This window comes from Centruroides vittatus, unplaced genomic scaffold, assembly GCF_030686945.1.
Source record: "Centruroides vittatus isolate TY-2023 unplaced genomic scaffold, ASM3068694v2 contig_920, whole genome shotgun sequence".
NCBI lineage: Eukaryota > Metazoa > Arthropoda > Arachnida > Scorpiones > Buthidae > Centruroides > Centruroides vittatus.
The window spans coordinates 263317-280140 of NW_027122607.1; the positions used below are offsets into that span (position 1 = coordinate 263317).

The 16824-nt window shown below is 31.0% G+C and overlaps 1 protein-coding gene and 1 long non-coding RNA gene across 2 annotated transcripts in view; one reads left to right on the forward strand and one right to left on the reverse strand.

Annotated features, from left to right (window-relative positions):
* The window catches only part of LOC136984470 (uncharacterized), a 103891-nt gene extending 97852 nt beyond the window's left edge, over positions 1 to 6039 (forward strand). The window contains exon 3 of the long non-coding RNA XR_010882192.1: positions 5962 to 6039. This is a non-coding gene — a long non-coding RNA (uncharacterized lncRNA). The remainder of the gene's footprint in view (positions 1 to 5961) is intronic.
* Positions 3668 to 16824, reverse strand: part of ZnT86D (zinc transporter 86D) — a 39339-nt gene continuing 26182 nt past the window's right edge. The window contains exons 8-11 of the mRNA XM_067281457.1: positions 7500 to 7635; positions 6711 to 6801; positions 4677 to 4826; positions 3668 to 4599 (exon numbers count right to left, since the gene is read on the reverse strand). Of these exons, the coding sequence (XP_067137558.1) occupies positions 4552 to 4599; positions 4677 to 4826; positions 6711 to 6801; positions 7500 to 7635 (425 nt within the window). The 3' untranslated portion in view covers positions 3668 to 4551. The remainder of the gene's footprint in view (positions 4600 to 4676; positions 4827 to 6710; positions 6802 to 7499; positions 7636 to 16824) is intronic.

Here is a 16824-nt window from a genome sequence, read left to right on the forward strand (position 1 = left end):
GGTAAGAAAATTTGGCATGTCTTGTGGATTGATGATGATGTGTGTTAGATGTTTAGCTAGTTCCTGGTGCAGTGATGTAAACTTTTTGTACCAGAAATTGTGAATGTTGTCTACACCAGGTGTCTTCCAGTTGTGTGTTCTGTTAACAGTGTATTGGAAATCATGTATGCTTATTTCAACACAGGGCATAGTTGGTATGTTGTGCAAGTTTCTGTTCTCCTCCTCGATCCAGCCTGCATCAGCATTATGCGTGACAGCACTGGACCAAAGAGAAGACCAATATGTTGTGAGTTCTTCTTCTGTTGGTGTGCCACTGTGCTGTGTAACAGTGTTTGCTTTGTTATTGATTTGTCTGTAAAAGAGTTTTTCATTGTTTGTAAATAATTTATTTTGTTGTTTTCGTAGTGTACATGTTTTGTATCGTTTGAGTCTACGTGCTTTGGCAGCAAGTTTTTGTTTTAGTGTATCAATGTATTCTGTAATGTGTGTGTTGTGATGTTCATGTTTTGTGTGTGTTTTTATTTTCTTGAAAATGTTTTTGAGTTGTTTCCTTAATTTGGGTGTTATGTTGTTTTTAGTGTATTGTGTCAGCTTGCCTAATTGCTGTCTAATGTCATTTATTTGTATTTCTATTCTTCTCTGCCAGGCAGGCTTGTGATAGAATTTTGTTTTCTGTGTGTTTGTCTGTGATTGTACTTTCAGCCCATGGTGTGTCACTACTGTGACTGCTCCAGCATAAACTAATGTATGAATGTCTGCGAGTGTAGAAACTGAATGAATGTAGTGTGGTAGTAAGTGAGTGTTTACGTAATTTAGTGTTTTTCCTACTTCCTTCGACGTGTTGATTTTTGGTATTCGTGGTCGTTGTGTGGGATCTGTGCCTGTATATTTAGTGAGTGTTTCCTGAAATATAAGTGAGAGCATATTAACTAAATCCATGTCTATGTTATCAGTGATGGATGAGGAAATGTCTGTAGTATCATTAGTGGTAATTGTTATATGTGTGTTATTATCAATGCTTGTTGCTGGATTATCCTGACAGGTTACATGATCTTCATTAATGTTAGATGTTTCTGTCTGTTGATGTATTTGATCAGCAACCTGTTGTTTGATAAGTTCAAGTGTTGTTTGTGGAATAAGGTTGTTGTGTATAATTGTTCTTTTTTGATCAACAACCCTTTGTTCGGTGACAGTGAGGTGAGGATACTGTTGTGTGAATCTATGGTGTAGTTGTTGTCTGTATGCTGTCATGTTTGTTTCAAGTTTTGTGATGGTGTAGTAACTACGGATGATAAACTTGTTCATTTCTACTGTCCATTTCATCCGTTGGCGTGGTTTTCCAGCCTTTGTGGTCTGTGGATGCATTGCCACAGAAACACCAAGGCTGAGTTTGTTCCTCACATCTGTTGAGGGCATTGCAGTAGCCATGCTTGGGCCGGTGCTGCTTTCGCCACCGGTAACCAAGGGAGACTGTGGCCTATTTTTCGAACGTGAGCCTCTGCCTAACCCACGAACGCGGACCTTGTTAACCCGGGCGACGTCCGAGCCGGTATCACACTTTGATCTAGTTATTACCATAATAAATATCTCCACAGAATGTGGGTGTGGTCACTCTTAGCTTCATTTCTCCCCATAGACCTTACTGGCATGGGTGTCCCTACCAGGAGCTTATGCTCCAGCCTGCATTGCCCTATGGATCAGTAAAATTACTGGGCTCTCCCACCACGACCAGGTGGTGACCACGGGAGAGTATTATTATTATTATTATTATTATTATTATTATTTAAATATAAAACATAAATACTGTTATTTGTTTTATGTAAATCAATGGTAAACCTTTTTCCAAAGGTTGCTAGTCAAAATTGAGTTGGAAATTTGGTAACTTTAAATTGCCAGTCAAATATTTAATTCCAGTAATTAAACAAATTAACAAAAAAAAAAAAAAATGCTTACAAATTTTACTTTATTTAACTTAAAACCAATTAATTGTTATATTGTTAATAAGAGCAAATAATTTTGTGTAAAATATCGATAACCGAATAAATTAAAATAAAAGATACGCTAATTCGTGCCGCAATTTCGAGGTCGAATATTTACCGTAGAAAGTATTACGTTCTGTTGTTGTGTATGTGTGTGTGTGTACAATAGACTAAAAAAACTAAAAATAGACATTACTTGTTGCTTGATTTAGTAAAATACTTTTTCTGTTTAACTATTTTTATAATATGCTATTTTATTTAGATAAATGTAAGAATAGATTTCAAATTTTTTCGAAATTATCATCATTGAAATCTACGAGGCAAAAAAAAATATTTTATTTTTTAAAGCAAAAACAAAGTTGAATGTAATAGATGAAATAAAATCTGTTTTGTTAACCTAACAGGTGTTTAACATTCATTCTCTTGTTGGAATTTTCCTGTTCTATAAAACAGTGATCCCCGATAACTAAGATTTTTTTCTTCGAAAATAAAGGAATGTCACAATATTCGGCGAAGCGAATAAAGCTTTCTTATCGTGCTAACGTCGGCCATTACGGAGAGAATCATTTTTCCAGTAACAAAAATAATTTCAATCTTTTCTACAATGTGTCTTACTTTAGTAAACTGAAAATTTATATGTAATATTAATAGTTTATTATGAAAGTACATTAAGGTGACTGATTATAATATAAGAGAGTTTATAGATATTAATCACTTATTAATTTGGAAATAAGTTATCTTATTCTCAATATAAATAACATTTAGTATTTTTAATGTCATCATTATGTAAAAAAAAAACTTATTTTAGTAAGTGATTAAGATAAGAGATGAGAGATATGTAGAACATAAGGAAAAGTTTTTTCCTGTCGTGTTTCCTTTTATGGATTTTTTTTATGTATTTTACAAATTATTTAATATTTTGACTATTGCTAAATCAGAAATTTATAATTTGGACTGTGCAAGACAACCAAAAGCCTAAATAGAAAATTATAATGTATATACAACATTTACATTTTATTTAAATTGTTAATCAAAATTCAATTACTAAATATTCAAGATTTATCAGATTACAATATAAAATAATATTGTAAAATTAAATGAAATGAAGCACACAAGTTAGAACTCAAACTTGTTTTGTATTTATTTAAAACTATTCATTTTTATCATTATATGAAATTTAAAAGGTTATAGTTTCGCGTATCTAAAGGCCTTTTACCGGTGCGCGTATCATCACTCTGAAGTTACAGGTTTAGAGTGACGATACGCGCACCGGTAAAAGGCTTTTAGATACGTGAAACTGTACTGTTCTCCGGTGTAGATATTCTAACATCTTTTTAAAAGGTTATCGTTTCATTTTGCTATATTCAAATAAAATTATGTATAAACCTAAAACTTGTTCCGTATTTTAAAAACAAAATTTTCAAAATCGCAGGTGTTTTTGAAAATTCGAACGAAATTTACATTATATTCTAAACAAGACAGAAAATTTCAAGCGTGTAATCCCACGAATTCCGTGATAAAATACAGATAAAGTAAAAAAAATAATAAATAAAAATCTAATAAATATAAAAAGCAAACGTTAAAATCTCTAAAAACTTATATAAAAAGTTTATTATTCTAAATAAAGTTATATTTATTTTATTATAAAAATGAATGTGTTTTAAATGAACTGAACAATGACTCCTAGATTTAATATACCATTTTAAAAATCAATGATCTTGATTTATTAACAACTTTTGAAAAATGTCTACATTGCCAACATTAATTCTCAAATGTAATGAAACCTGTACAAGATGAATTTCGTTAAAACCGACGCAACTATATAAATCTTTTTGATTGTTTATCGTGAAATCTATTTTTATTTTTTACATCTCGAGCAGGTTTCACTAAATAATTTTTCGAGAAAGTAAAATTGTTGCCGTTGTTCTTAGATCAGTTTCGATATTTCGATTACAAAAAAACGATAGACTCTTATAAGTGAACAATTGTAATAACCGAGGATTTATCCATCACCGTCGGACAGTTCATAACAGTAAATTATAAAAACATATTTTAAATAGTAAGAAAATAAAGGAAAACTTTCACTATTACTGAAGTCTTTGATGTCATAATTCTAATTCTTCACAAATCCCATCTGGGCAATATATTAAGTACGAGTTTGTATCTCAATTTTATTTTATTTACATCTTTCCATTTCCATTTGTATAGTATCAAGTATCACATACAAAATAATTATCCAGTCCTGGTTTAAAATACTAATATAACAAATAGTAATGAAGATATAAAAATATTGCTTTTACTTCATAAGAATAAAATAATAAATAGAATTGGTCACGTGTTATAGGAATGTACAAAAAAAAAGAAGAGTACAATGTCTGTAGGAAAATGTTGCATGTGTTTCTCCTAGATTTGATTCGAGGAAACCCATTAGATAAAATCTTTGGCACCAGGAATTGAATAAAAATTTTAAATGAACGAAAAGAAACCGCCAATATAATAACTGTTACAATTTAAAATAGTGATATCGTTTAGTAAATTAAGAAGAAACGTCTTCCGGATACTCGTACACGATTCATAACCGCGTATAGTCTAACTGTACATATAACTGACGAACTTCGGCCTATAAAAAAATTACGATTAATTCGACACACATTTTAAAATGAATGACAATCGAAACAAATCTAGAAAGGATTTTACCTGAGTAAATATATTGTGTGTTTGGCTAACAATATATCTGGCATCTGCATCTGGAGCTACTTCCAATTTCAGAGTTCCAATATATACATCACTACATAAAGTCCAGAAATGAGGTTCTTGAACACTGTAAACACCTTCTAATTGCATTACCTATGAAATTATTTGTAATTAATTTCTCTAATACATTCAATTTTACAATTAATAGTTTTAATTTTTGTTCCATTAAAAACAATTTCAAATAACTCACATATTACTCTCTCTAATTTCTGTTCTTAGTTTATTCAGGCACTTTTTTTTCAGATCAGAATCTTTCAGACTATTTTTTATGCTTTAGTCCATTTTGAGAGGTTCATTTGTGCTGTATATTAATATGTATATAGTTGTTCCTTGATAATCTGACAGGTATGAGACCAAAGGGGTGTCAGATTACCAAAAGTGTCCGGATTACCGAAAGTGATTACATATTTGGCATTGTTTTGCTAGCAGTAGCCTATAATATTCCTACATGTTATGAGTAACATGCTGCCTAGGTCAATATGGAAATGAAACACCCATTTCGGTTAACTAAAACATGTTTACGTGGTACGATCCAAAAGTTCGGGGACTGCAGTAATCTATGACAACAAAAGCATGTATTTGAAGTTACAGCGTACGAAATGGATTCTACCAAACCACCTCTACGTGTTCAGGTTAATTTCACCCACGTCATGTGATTAAACTGCGAGTGCTGCTGTTTTTTTCCGGAGATAGTTACCTTTGTTCTGCGACGTAATAAAAGTGGAGTTTCAAGAACAACCTCCAACATTAAATTTTGTCAGCATTTAGGTAAAATGCCTACGGAGACTTTAAAATTGCTAAGAAAGGTGTACGGTGATTCTACCACAGCGAAGTCAAAACGTTGGAGGTTGTTCTTGAAACTTCACTTTTATTACGTCGCAGAACAAAGGTAACTATCTCCGGGAAAAACAGCAGCACTCGCGGTTTAATCACATGACGTGGGTGAAATTAACCTGAACACGTAGAAGTGGTTTGGTAGAATCCATTTCGTACGCTGTAACTTCAAATACATGCTTTTGTTGTCGTAGATTACTGCAGTCCCCGAACTTTTGGATCGTACCACGTATTAAAAGAAATATGGAAGCCAATAAATGTACATACAGTATGTATAGACATAAATAATACAGTATGTACAATAATTTATAAACATTATAACTAAATGCTACAACGTAGGTAGATTAATTATGTACATATGTAAATATGTACATACTGTGCTCACACTTTGAAGACGAGGACTATGGTGACCTTGACGGGAGGTGCGTCGGACTACCGAGCATGTCGGATCACAAAACGTCGGACTATCAAGGGACAACTGTATATATACATATTTTTTAACTTTTATGTATATATTTTTGTTATAATAATGTGGTTTTTAATCTAATTTTATATATCTAAATTATTATATTTTGTAACAGCTTGTTTTGTATTTTTAATAAGAGTAGGTTTATTATTTGGAAAACATTCTTCCTGTCTTTTTTGAACTATTTTGTGTGAAATAAATAAACAAAACAATATAATATTGTTTTCTAAATACAGGATTTATTAATTAAAATAAAAATTTATATAGGCCTGACGAAGATTATCAAGTAGGTCAAAAATGTTAGTTTGCATTAAAATATTGCCGAAAAGTGAGATGATGTATTTTGTATGAGTTTTTGATTTTTAGTTTGTATGTGTCTTACACTTTAATATTATTTATTTAATATTTTATCAAATTGAATATCTTCTTTTGAAATGTTCACACTTAAAAAACTTTTATAGAATAAATTTTATTATATTGTTATACAAATTTTTCAGATTGTACTGAAAGTATCTTATTTTAGTACTACTATTTTACACATTAATTTTATAAATTTTATTTCAAGTATTTAGTTCATCAGATGAAAATTCTTTCCAGTGTTTAGTAATTTATTATTCTAATATTTAATTTATTTAAGAGTGAATCCCAATTATATTTCATTAACATATACTACTTACCCTTTGATAACAGCTAGGAAGCACCTTTTCTAATTCTTTTGGAGTTCTTTGCATCAAAATATATATAGAATCTCTTAAAAGTGGCAGCACACTAAAATGTGTAACAAAAAATATATAAATTATATTTTAAATTAAATACTTAAATCTTAACACATGCTACAAATGCTACAGTTTTCTATTATTTGGAATCTTTACAAACTAATCAAATAATAACACTGGATTCATTGGGCCATAACTTGACTGATTAAATATATAGATATAGAACAATGTAAACTAAAGGTAGTCAATTAACTTGTTATATTGTATTAAATTTAATAAGCTTTTACGATTCTCAAACACAAATCGTGCTACTATTTAAACACTTGGCGTTTTTCCATCTTTATTTAGCCGATACGAGTATTAACACACGTTTCGGGCAATGCCCCTCCTCGGTCAACATTAGATTCTTTATCAACTTTAAAGGTATACACGTGTATAAAGATGATGCGTTTTTTACATTTGTCTTAAATTTTCCGATTTTTCTATATTTGTCAGCGAGATTCTGAATACACTTTTTAAAAAACAGGCTTCGTCGGAGGATAAATAAAGATGGAAAAACGCCAAGTGTTTAAATAGTTGCACAATTTGTGTTTGAGAATCATAGGAAATTAGAAAAGACGGTTTCAGAAAATTGAGAACAAATTAATAAGCTTTAAACTATTAAAAATGTAATAGCAATAAAAATCAAGTTAAAAACATTATTTTATCTAAATAATTGTATTTTATAATAATAATTATGTTAATAATTACCTAACACCAATCAATGTAGCTATAAACATTGAACAAATAGGATCAGCAATCATCCATCCAAATTGATTCATTAAAATAGCAGATATTATTACACCAACACTTCCTAATGTATCAGCCATTATATGTAAAAATACACCTAAATAATAGAGATATTAGTTTTTATTTAAACAAATCTAAGTTTATGCATTAAAATATAACACTTGAATGATAATTTAATATTTAAAGCAATATAAAAGAATTTTGTAATCAGAATAGCGATAAATATATTTTTGTTTAATACTGTAAATGCAAATTTTCAGTATTAAACATGCAGGAAAATGTGCAGGATAGCTGTCAAACTTCATTTTGTTTACACCATTCTACTGATCTATCATTGTAGACAAATGGTTTAAACCATTTTAAACCATTTAAACCATTTTAAAACCATTTAAACCATTTAATGGTTTACATTTTTTAAACCATTTAAAGATTGCCCAAGATTTCAAATTCTATTTCCAGTTAACTAAAGTTTAAAACAAGATCTCTTATTTGCATTGTTTTAAATAAGGTAATCTTCAATTTATAGATACTATGCTAATTATTTGAAAGAATGATTGTGTTTAAAAATGTGTTTAGAGGAAACAAATTACAACACTCCTGGATTTATTCAAACATTGGAGCAGATATAATAAATCTGTTAACAATTTTTAAATCTAAAAATGTTCTAATAAAAATAACATAGAACTGATAGATTGCACTTAAATATTAAAAGCAATATAATTACTTTATAAATATGGTAAATAATAAGTAATGATCAGATAATAAATAAATTAAATCATAAGAATGATTTGGATGTTTCTATAAACTTGAAAGCATAGAAAGTTATTTATTTACTTTTTACACGAAACGAATTGGTACTAGAGGGAGGCATTAGGTTCCGTCTCTTAATAAATTTAATAATTATAGCCGTTATCTATAAGGCATTGGTCGGCTTGTAGTTTTATAATGTATGGGGTTTTAGTGATGATGTTTGGTTACTTTCTTGTCTTTAAAGACAAGTAATTTTGTATTTTATGTATGGATTTTCTCATAGCATGGCATGCCATGTTTAAACTTACATTTCTGCTAGAAATTGATTTTATTTTAATTTTTACTTAAGGTATTATTTCTTTGACTTTTTTGCTGGTTGCTGGAGTTCTAGTTAATGGAGAGAGTATCATATATATATATATGTGTGTGTGTGTGTGTAAATGTATATTAAATAAAAGATTAAAAAGACATCATAATAAATAAGTTTTCTACATAACTTCTTAAAACAAGTAAAATTACAATAAAGAAAATCTTCAACTGTAAAGATGGCATTATTGATTTAAAATGGAGAGAATGTCTGGAAAAACAAAGATGGTAATTAGAGAACCCAATTCTTAGAGGAGGATGAGTGCAAAACTAAAAAGAGGAAATCATTAAAATATTTAAGACAAAAGTACGGTTGAAATAAATAAAGAGATAACATAAATCCTGGAAATGTTAATTGGGCTGATAGATGTTTATAGTTGTATGTAAACACCATTAGGAGTAAAGCAATAGCCAGCAGAAAGTCATGGAAGGCCTATTAAGTTGTCTTGAGTCAGTGGCGTTGTAAAGTACTTAATTTTAGTATCTTAGGAAACCGACTATAATTGCGGTCGGTAAAACTTCCGTTAACCTAACGGGTACTTTACGCGGATTCGAGATTAGTTTGCCAGGCCTGGGCTTTTAAGCGTGCACCGAAAGATTAGTAATAATAACGATAAATACCAAGTCAAATCAAAAGTTCAAATATATTTAATTAGCAACTAGAATGTACTACATACAAATGTCAATAATCCAAACAAAATTTATTAACGAAATCAACAAGTCAACCCGACAATAAACTTAGCTACTTAGCTTAACTTAATATTAATTTCCCCTTTGAAAATTCGACAATCAAATACTTAGAAACTATGAACAAAATCTCTTACTAATTAAACGTCTATCCGTCACCTCACTATACGAAGAAAACTATTTCCTCAATCCTTTCGATGTTGTCAATCGAACTCTTCTTTAACACCTTGGATCATCCAATTATCAATCTGGACTTCTATCAGAAAATACTTCGCTTTCGAATTAACCTCGCTCTCAAAGTCGCCTCGATTTGGAATTCACCTCGGTTTGGAAATCACCTCTGTTTGGAAATCACCTCTCCTTCTTCGGTTAACGTACGGGTTTTATACTGTGAGGTGACGCCACACTTGAGCCGGGTTACTCCTCTTATTTACATACTTAGTTGCTAACATTAACTTTCTGTTCTGGCAGCTTTAAGTTTCCGACAAAGCTTATAAACCGTTTACAAAATATTTATCATAATTTTCTGGGATGTTTAAGACGGTTTATCAAGTATTTCTCTACTAGTGATTGTGGGGACTCCCCCCTCCATTTTTTTTCTGCGGACTGTTACTTCCGCCGGGCAGCGCAAGTGCGCAAGATGTTTCCTATGGCGCTTATTTCTCCGTGAGTTGTTTTATCTTCATTTTTCATTACTAACAAGAGAGTGGTGGGGAACCTTCGTCCTAAATAAACATAAACCCCAAACAAAAGATAATAAAACGGAAATAATAATAAAATAAAAATAACGTTCGGACTCGGTTCCTTATAGCGTAGCGAACATAACTGGCACCTGACACTTTATTGGCACCCCTCTCCCCCTCCAGAAACATATAGTTTGTCTTGGAGACCATTTGGGCACCCCTCTGCAAGTGGCGCCTGGTGCATGACACATCCCCTTGCACCCCTCGCTACACCACTGTCTTGAGTCAGTGCTGTGATTTACTGTAAACAACTTATTCAAAATTGCAATTGTGTAAATTATTGCATCACATTTCTTATTGTGTTACTTTTCTAGAATAATTTTTTTGGTTTTCATTTAACAATCCCTGGCCACTTACACCAATACAAACAAAATCTAGTTTTTAAAAAATAAACCCACAGATTTGAATAGCTTCACACTCCAAATGGCTTTAAAAAGTGGACCCATGGTGGGTCCAATTGAATTTAAATGTGTATGATGTTATGAAGCTATATGATTTATGGAAATCTTATATATAAAAGTGTAAGATAAATCTATTCTGGACAATAAAGATAAAGATAGAAAATACACAACTTTACATATGCTGATACATTACATAGATGATATCATTCTGTGCACTGTCATTACTGCATAGCACAGCAATGTTGCCAGACTGCAATTATACTAAATTTTTCTGATATAGTGCTAAATTACATCATCATGATGGCTGACTAGTGTTTATCTTTTAAGCAGAGACTGACCTAGAGGTATTTTCACTTGAGGCAAAAGGATTAATTTTCACCCACGTATAGTTTTTTATTTCTAATGAGTATTAAATAAAAAAGTCACAGAATGCAGTGATAGCGCAACAGTAGTAGGAACATAAAATCACACATATTACAAATAAAATCACAGCAACATTAACAAAAGAAAAACAATAATTATTTCACCTGAGATTAATTAAATATTACAAATTTTTCAGTAATTTAATTTAATAATTGTCTCTATAAATAAATGCACAATATAAAATATTTTTTTAAAGTTTTATTTTTCTTGCTTTTAGCAAAGATTGCAAATTCATCAATTATTTTATCAAAATTAATTTTTGTAAATTCCTGTTGGATTGATAAAATTGCCATATTTGACAATTTTTCCCGAGAAAGTGACGATCTTAAATATGTTTCGACAGAGACTTCGGTAAACTAAAAATTTTCACCAGAAGCTACAGTAACGTGTAAAGTTAGGAGTGTTCTCGATGCAATTTCTAAATTTGGATAGGACCGAACTAAACTATTTATGAATTGTTTTAAAAGATCTAAACTAGTAGCTGTGTTAAGGTCTGGAATTAACATCATTGTCCGATTTTTTTTTTTTTAAATTGATTATTTTCAATGATAATTGTACAGAATTTACATCATTTCGATATTTAAGAGATAAAGCTTACTAGGGTACTATCATATGAGGAAACGTGTGTATCGAGCAAGGGTGTCCGACACAAATCATTAGTGTACTTAAAGTATTTGATGAACATTGCGAGATACATTTGACTTTTTAATTTTTTTATTTTGCAATTTATTAATTTTCATCCCCTTGTTCAACCCTAATGGCACCCTTTCCCCTTGTTCAACTGAGGCAAGTTCTTCGTTTGCCTCACCCTTGTCCAAGCTCTGCTTTTAAGTATTATAAATTTCATTTATCACAAAAAATATTTAAATTACTACTTTTATTGTTTATATAAAATATAAACAAATATTTCATTAGGTCAAGAATGTATGAATTCTTGTAAAAAAAACATTGAATATTAGAAATATCATTGCAAATTTTCAAGAATTTAATTATTTTTTGTGTTTTTTCACCATTTAAAAATCCTGGACTTAATCCTTATTTTCTCAATCCTATACACAACCTAGATGTTGCTGTGATTCCAGGACTATCTGGCAAACTGAAGGTATGATAACCTTATTGCTACAGAATATTTAAATTGTAGTATAGTTTAGAATATTTACTTTTGTTTCAAATATTAAATCTGATAAAGGCAAATGAACTGTTAAAAATATTTATTTCTTTAAATAAAATAAATATTTTAAATCTTATAATTAATGAAATCAAAATTTACAATTAACAGTATTAACGATATAATATATGTGGCATTTGATACATGCAAATTCCACATAAAACAGTGAGATTCAAATAATCATACTTCAAACTCTAGTTTCAAAAATGCTTCAGTTCAAATGCTAAATTCAACAAAAATTCACTTCAGAGTAGGAATGATGCTTCAAAGTTCAAACTGTGCATATAGTTAAAATAACGCATGGAAAGCGCAACTGCCATCTATTGTGTGCCCGAGTTGTCTCTTGCTTTTGCATTATGACTGTGTTTTAAATGCTTATTTTTTGGTGTGGTTGGTTGTGTATACTGTATTGTGTGTTACTCAATGATTTTTAACAAGTTCTTCCTGCAATTTTTCTTTTGAAGAAGAAAAATTGCAGGAAGAAATTGTTAAAAATCATTCAGTAACCATCCCATATGTTTTGTATCCTTTAATTTCCTAAACAGAACTTTTTAAACCAATTGATACATTCAAAGTTTAGAGCATCTTATCCGAACATGTTATGAAATTTTTACTGTTTGTACAGTGTTATATCCTTTCTGAAACTCTTAAAGCATAATATGCCTTATATGTTTTTCATCTGAAGACATTTCAATTTGATTTTATTGAAACAAAATGTGAAGTAAAAAGTTTAAAATAAGTTTCTAAACAAAGTATACAGTCTCACATTAGCAATAATGTGTTAAATTTTACAACTGTTATTATTAAATCACACATCTACTGTATGTTAAGTAAAAACAATTGTTAAAAATATGCAAATACTTTCTAATTAACCTAATACAACCTTTACTTATTAATCATGGCATCTGAGAACTGCATGGAACCAACAGAGTCTCACTAGTAAGAGACAACTGAGGTGAAAAAGGAACTTATCCACAGTACGCATGTAGCAGATCTGGCAGCCACGTTTAAGATGCTGAAGTTCATGGTGTGCAACTAATAAATGCAATTTTTATTTTATTATACAGTATTTATGTCTTTTATTTATTGTTTTTGTGTTTTAATTTATTATTTAAATTACAGTGGAACCTCGCTTAACGAGCATAATTCGTTCCAAAGTCTTACTCGTAATGCGAAACACTCGTTAAGCGAAACAATTTTTCCCATAGAAATTGATGTAAAATATATGATAATGCGTTCCACGCCGAAAAAATGCTCAAATGTTTTATGTATAACATTTATTAAAAAAAAATTGTACAATACACACTGTTAAGGAGCGTGAATCATCATCATCTTTTCTTCTAGCACAGAATGAACCATCCTGGAATGAGAACTCGATTTGCAGAAAAAAAAAATCACAGCTAATATGTTTGATAAACACTCCAAACGATATGCCAAATTCTTGGGTTATGTAAAGGCTATAATTAAATATTAGAAATTAATTAATTTGACTAGAGGTAGGCAGTTATGTTTCCATCTCGTATTAAATTTAATAATTATAAATAGTTAATTTTTAATTCAGACGTTTCTAAAATTTAATTTGGAATCTGTCATTAAATTTAATGACCCAAAAATTTGGCATATCGTTTGGCGTGTTTATTATATAACGGGCTATGGTTGTTGATGTTTATAAGTAATGTGTGAACGCAAGTTTGGAAAAATATGTGACCACAAGCGACACTAAGATGCTAGCGGAACGAGAGCTAAACACAGACTGATGGAGCATGCCGCATGCACACAATTCGGGACTTCCCCTCTCCTCGTCACTCGTTGTGCAAGGTGCTTGTTAAGCGAGGTTCCACTGTATGTATATTTGCAGTTTTAAGTTCATCAAAATGAATATTGTTTGGAATCTGGAAATGGATTAATTCACTTTCCATTATTTCTAATGAAAAAATTCATTGGAACTTTGAACAATTCAGAATTCAAACAACCTCCTGGAATAAATTAAATTTGAAGTACAGGTATCCCTTGTTTAATGCAGGATTTGATTAATGCACGAAATTAATTGCAGCGATCCCTTTATATATACAGCAAAAGTTTAAATTAACATGACTTTACCAGCTATCTTTACTTAACATAGATACTGTATTTTGATTAATGTGGTTTTGATATACATTGTAAGATCAAGGGATTAATTAACTGCATTAATTAAGGATACCTGTACAAGGCACCACAGTATTAGTAGTATGTATTTTCAAAACAGAGTATATATACTGTATAGATATGTAATCAATTTATAATAATTAAAAGTCAACTATAAATACAGTGGTACCTTGTACTTCAAACACTAAATTCAACAAAAATTTGCTTCGGAGTTTGAACAATTCTTCAAAGTTCAAACTGCATGCACAGTGAAAAAATGTGCTTGAAATGTAAAATAAGCTTCTAAACAAAGAATACAATCTCACATTAGCATTAATGCATTAAATTTCACAACTGTTATAATTAAGATCTATAAAGAAATTATACATATACTTGAAATTTGTGTGTAACTTCACATAATCTTTGTTTATATCAATTTAACAATTAATAAGCTCATTATTATAAATAATTATTCACAAATACACCATATTCATGAATAAAAATTGCAACCAAATCTGCTGTAAAATAATTATACATACAGTGTGTGTATTACATCATATAACTGAATGTACTAAATAAGCAATAAGAAAATTAAATTAGACATCATTTATCCCCTCCCCATAATAATTGTATCGTTCTCACTACTTCACAAGGAGTATCTACACGTGTGACCGCAGGGTCGGCACCTCTTTGATGCCTGGTCGGAATGGACATCACCGTATCTGCTGGACACGGAAATCTCAATGGCAGTTACGTCGGTCATCGCACGAGCAGTCACATTCACAGGCTTCCAGACCCAGAATGGAGGCAGATGGAAACGACTGGAGGAAGTACACTCCACAAATATAACAAAAATACCCATTTATTGATGGATATTATTTACAAATTCTACGACAACATTCAGAAGCTTAGCACAATAGCTCAAAACTTAATATAGATGCTTAGCATAATTGCTAAAAAGAGAAGGATAAACCTACAACAACTCCACCTGAGAGAAAGAGCTCACAGTAAGTTTGTGAGATAATAAATACCTTAAAATACATGTAAGTCCTAGATGTATCAATACAACGTAGGTGTGATGGTTCGGCAACTCCATTCGAAGAGTAATCCCTTTTTGTCTTCTTGGGCAGCGGCGAGCAATGATGGCTGGAACGGCGGGTCGGAACACACACACACTTTAAGAAAAGGTTGATGATGACTGCTTTAGATTGTCATCGCCCCCTCCCTTTTATTTGGGGGGCTCCTCCTGGGTTTTTTCCATGACTTGGTTAAGATTTTTAGTATTTTAGAACCAATAGTCAAATGTTCACTTGGTGGTTCCGGGTGACACATTGAATGTGTTGCCTTCAATAAAGAAGTAAGTCCGCAGAAAACAGTTTAATTGTCTTTAACACTTTTAACAAAAAAAACAACATTAACAAATCGAACAAAAATTTCTTCACCAAATTTTGGCCCTCACACATACAACTGCTGCTAGTTTGTCACCAAAAGTGTCACATGCAACAATAGCTAATGTTTTGAAAAATAATTGTAAGTTGCCTATGTTAAACTCAAGATAAAACTTAAGCTTACAAATGACCTCAAATAAAACAGACTAGAATGTGTAAAATTAGTAATGAGTTGGATTGAGAAATGGAAAAATGTGGTATTTTCAGATGAAACAAACTTTAATCTGAATAGACCAGATGGTAATAGGTATTATTAGCATGATTAAAGAAAGAACCATAGGAATTTTTAGCAGACAAATGGGAGGTGGTGGAGTCATGGTTTTCTCGATGTTTGCTTTCAATGGCAAAGCAATCATAATTAACAACAGAATGACTTCAGAAAATATCAAAATATGTTGTTTTTAGCATCTTCTTCCATTTAGACCACTGACTGGAGAAAATGAGTGGATATTCCAGCAAAACAATGCTCTCTGTCATGCATTTAATACATCAAAAAATTGGTTTAAACAAGAAAAAAATAAATGTAATGGACTGCCATTACATCTATTTTTTTACACTTAAATTTCAAGAAAAATCTGCAAATAATGCTTTCTCAAATGATCTATGCTAACAACAAATAATACACAACCACTGATGAACTGAGAGTTGAAAGTTATAATTGTTGGAATAAAATAAAACTTACATAACTGCAACACTTGTCAGAAACAATACCTAACAGAATTTATAAGCTAATTCAAAACAACTGAAATTATAATTATTAAAACTTTATGTAAAAGGGCAAATTTACTGCTGTATGTATAATTATTTTACAACAGATTTGGTCGCAAGTTTTATATTAATATATCACTCAGGAATTTGAATATTTTTATTTATGAATATGATATATTTGTGAGTAATTACAGTGGTGCCTCATATAACGTACGCCTCGAATAACGAATGCTGCAAACAACGGACTTTCTGTTTGGCCGTTACGTGACTCGAGCAATGGACTGGCTGCAAACAACGGACTTTCCCGCATATTGGTGACTGCTCCATGGGTGCGTTCTTTAATAGCGGTCGCTCTGTGTCTCCGCTACTACGGGAGTGCGCTGCTGCTTGTAGGCATTTAGGAACGACGGTGAAAGAAAGAACGATGGCAGCACCCACACTATTGATAGTATCGTAACGGAGGAATCT